Source organism: Nanorana parkeri, unplaced genomic scaffold (genome assembly GCF_000935625.1).
Source record: "Nanorana parkeri isolate BGI_ZX_2015 unplaced genomic scaffold, ASM93562v1 scaffold2065, whole genome shotgun sequence".
In the NCBI taxonomy this organism is placed as follows: Eukaryota; Metazoa; Chordata; class Amphibia; order Anura; family Dicroglossidae; genus Nanorana; species Nanorana parkeri.
The window spans coordinates 168,905-171,026 of NW_017308333.1; the positions used below are offsets into that span (position 1 = coordinate 168,905).

General features: G+C 54.6%; 1 protein-coding gene across 1 annotated transcript in view; it reads right to left on the reverse strand.

The window, feature by feature from the left end:
• The window catches only part of PLEKHB1 (pleckstrin homology domain containing B1), a 15,815-nt gene that overhangs the window by 4,504 nt on the left and 9,189 nt on the right, over positions 1 to 2,122 (reverse strand). The window contains exon 4 of the mRNA XM_018572553.1: positions 1,690 to 1,729. Coding sequence (XP_018428055.1) covers positions 1,690 to 1,729 — 40 coding nt within the window. The remainder of the gene's footprint in view (positions 1 to 1,689; positions 1,730 to 2,122) is intronic.

The following is a 2,122-nucleotide window of genomic DNA, read 5'->3' on the forward strand; positions in this document are numbered from 1 at the left end:
ACTAAAGGGGTACCCTGATGTGAATAAGCCCCTGCCCGCACCCCCACAACCAACGCCCCCAGGGCTTGTGAGGAAGCTTGGGAGGCTTGCCCCTCCCCCCTCTGTTTCCTGCACTGCCGGGGGACCCCAAGTCTTTTATGTCTCCATTTTTGGGGGTGGGGTTCCTCCTTAAAATTTCTACCAGACCTTAGGGGCCTGTTATGACTTTGAGGGAGAACCCCACACACTTTTTTTTTTTAAATTGTAACTTGGGGTCCCTCCTAACATTCCGACCCGATCTAAAGGGTCTGGTATTGTTTGGGAGGGGGAACCGGACTTTTTTTTTTCTTTACAAATGTCAGTTTTGCTGCAGCAGGTTCTATACATCGCACAGATCCGCCACTTCACAGGCAGGCATTTTTCATTTTTATTGTTTCACTTTAAGCAATGTTAAAATCACGGCTCCTATAAAAACTGTATGTTTTAAAAGTGTTTTTTTCATTGATTCCTGTCCCCCAGGGCCGTACCCGGACCCCCATACATGTCCCCCAGGGCAGTACCCGAACCCCCATACATGTCCCCCAGGGCAGTACCCGAACCCCCATACATGTCCCCCAGGGCAGTACCCGAACCCCCATACATGTCCCCCAGGGCAGTACCCGAACCCCCATACATGTCCCCCAGGGCAGTACCCGAACCCCCATACATGTCCCCCAGGGCAGTACCCGAACCCCCATACATGTCCCCCAGGGCAGTACCCGAACCCCCATACATGTCCCCCAGGGCAGTACCCGAACCCCCATACATGTCCCCCAGGGCAGTACCCGAACCCCCATACATGTCCCCCAGGGCAGTACCCGAACCCCCATACATGTCCCCCAGGGCAGTACCCGAACCCCCATACATGTCCCCCAGGGCAGTACCCGAACCCCCATACATGTCCCCCAGGGCAGTACCCGAACCCCCATACATGTCCCCCAGGGCAGTACCCGAACCCCCATACATGTCCCCCAGGGCAGTACCCGAACCCCCATACATGTCCCCCAGGGCAGTACCCGAACCCCCATACATGTCCCCCAGGGCAGTACCCGAACCCCCATACATGTCCCCCAGGGCAGTACCCGAACCCCCATACATGTCCCCCAGGGCAGTACCCGAACCCCCATACATGTCCCCCAGGGCAGTACCCGAACCCCCATACATGTCCCCCAGGGCAGTACCCGAACCCCCATACATGTCCCCCAGGGCAGTACCCGAACCCCCATACATGTCCCCCAGGGCAGTACCCGAACCCCCATACATGTCCCCCAGGGCAGTACCCGAACCCCCATACATGTCCCCCAGGGCAGTACCCGGATCCCCATACATGTCCCCCAGAGCAGTACCCGGATCCCCATACATGTACCCCCCTTCTTTACATGTTCTAAAGTTCGAACTCGAACCGAACTCGGGTGTGTTCGGCCCAGCTCTAGTCCTGTGAATGTTCTAATCCTCTGACTCGGATGTGGCCGAATTCTCTCCCTTGTTCTCAACATCGTTTCGGTAAAACTATCACCATAGAGCTATATGAGTCAGATGGGATTCTCGGCCTTCACTGATGAACTCATATCAGAGCCGAGCCAATTGGTGGAAATGGTATCATTTGGGTTGTGCACATTATTCTCAGGATTCGGTAAATCAGAGAAAGTCTTATCACAACGAGCGTCTTACCGGAGTGGACTTCATGTCCTGGAGGGAAATCTTCCAAGCTCTGTGTGGAAGGAGAACAATAATCAGACCTGAGACTCCGATGGGAAGAATCGTCCTACAATTCTACTGCAAACATCCCGCTTATCGTCTTGTAACAATGTAACAATATTGTATTTCATATGTAACCTGCAGATATATTATCAACTATAAATATGAAATCTGATCCCCGAATATCACAAAGGGAACCCCGCGGCCTGAACGGGATGATCTGAGTTTCGACCCAAAGTATACAGAAGTCGCCAGTTCCAGGGTGCCGGGTCTGCTCAGGTCAGGTCAGGTCGGGTCCGCTTGGCGTCAGGTCAGGTCCGCTCGGGTCAGGTCTGCTTGGGGTCAGGTCCGCTCAGGGTCAGGTCAGGTCCGCTCGGGTCAGGTCAGGTCTGCTTGGGGTCAGGTC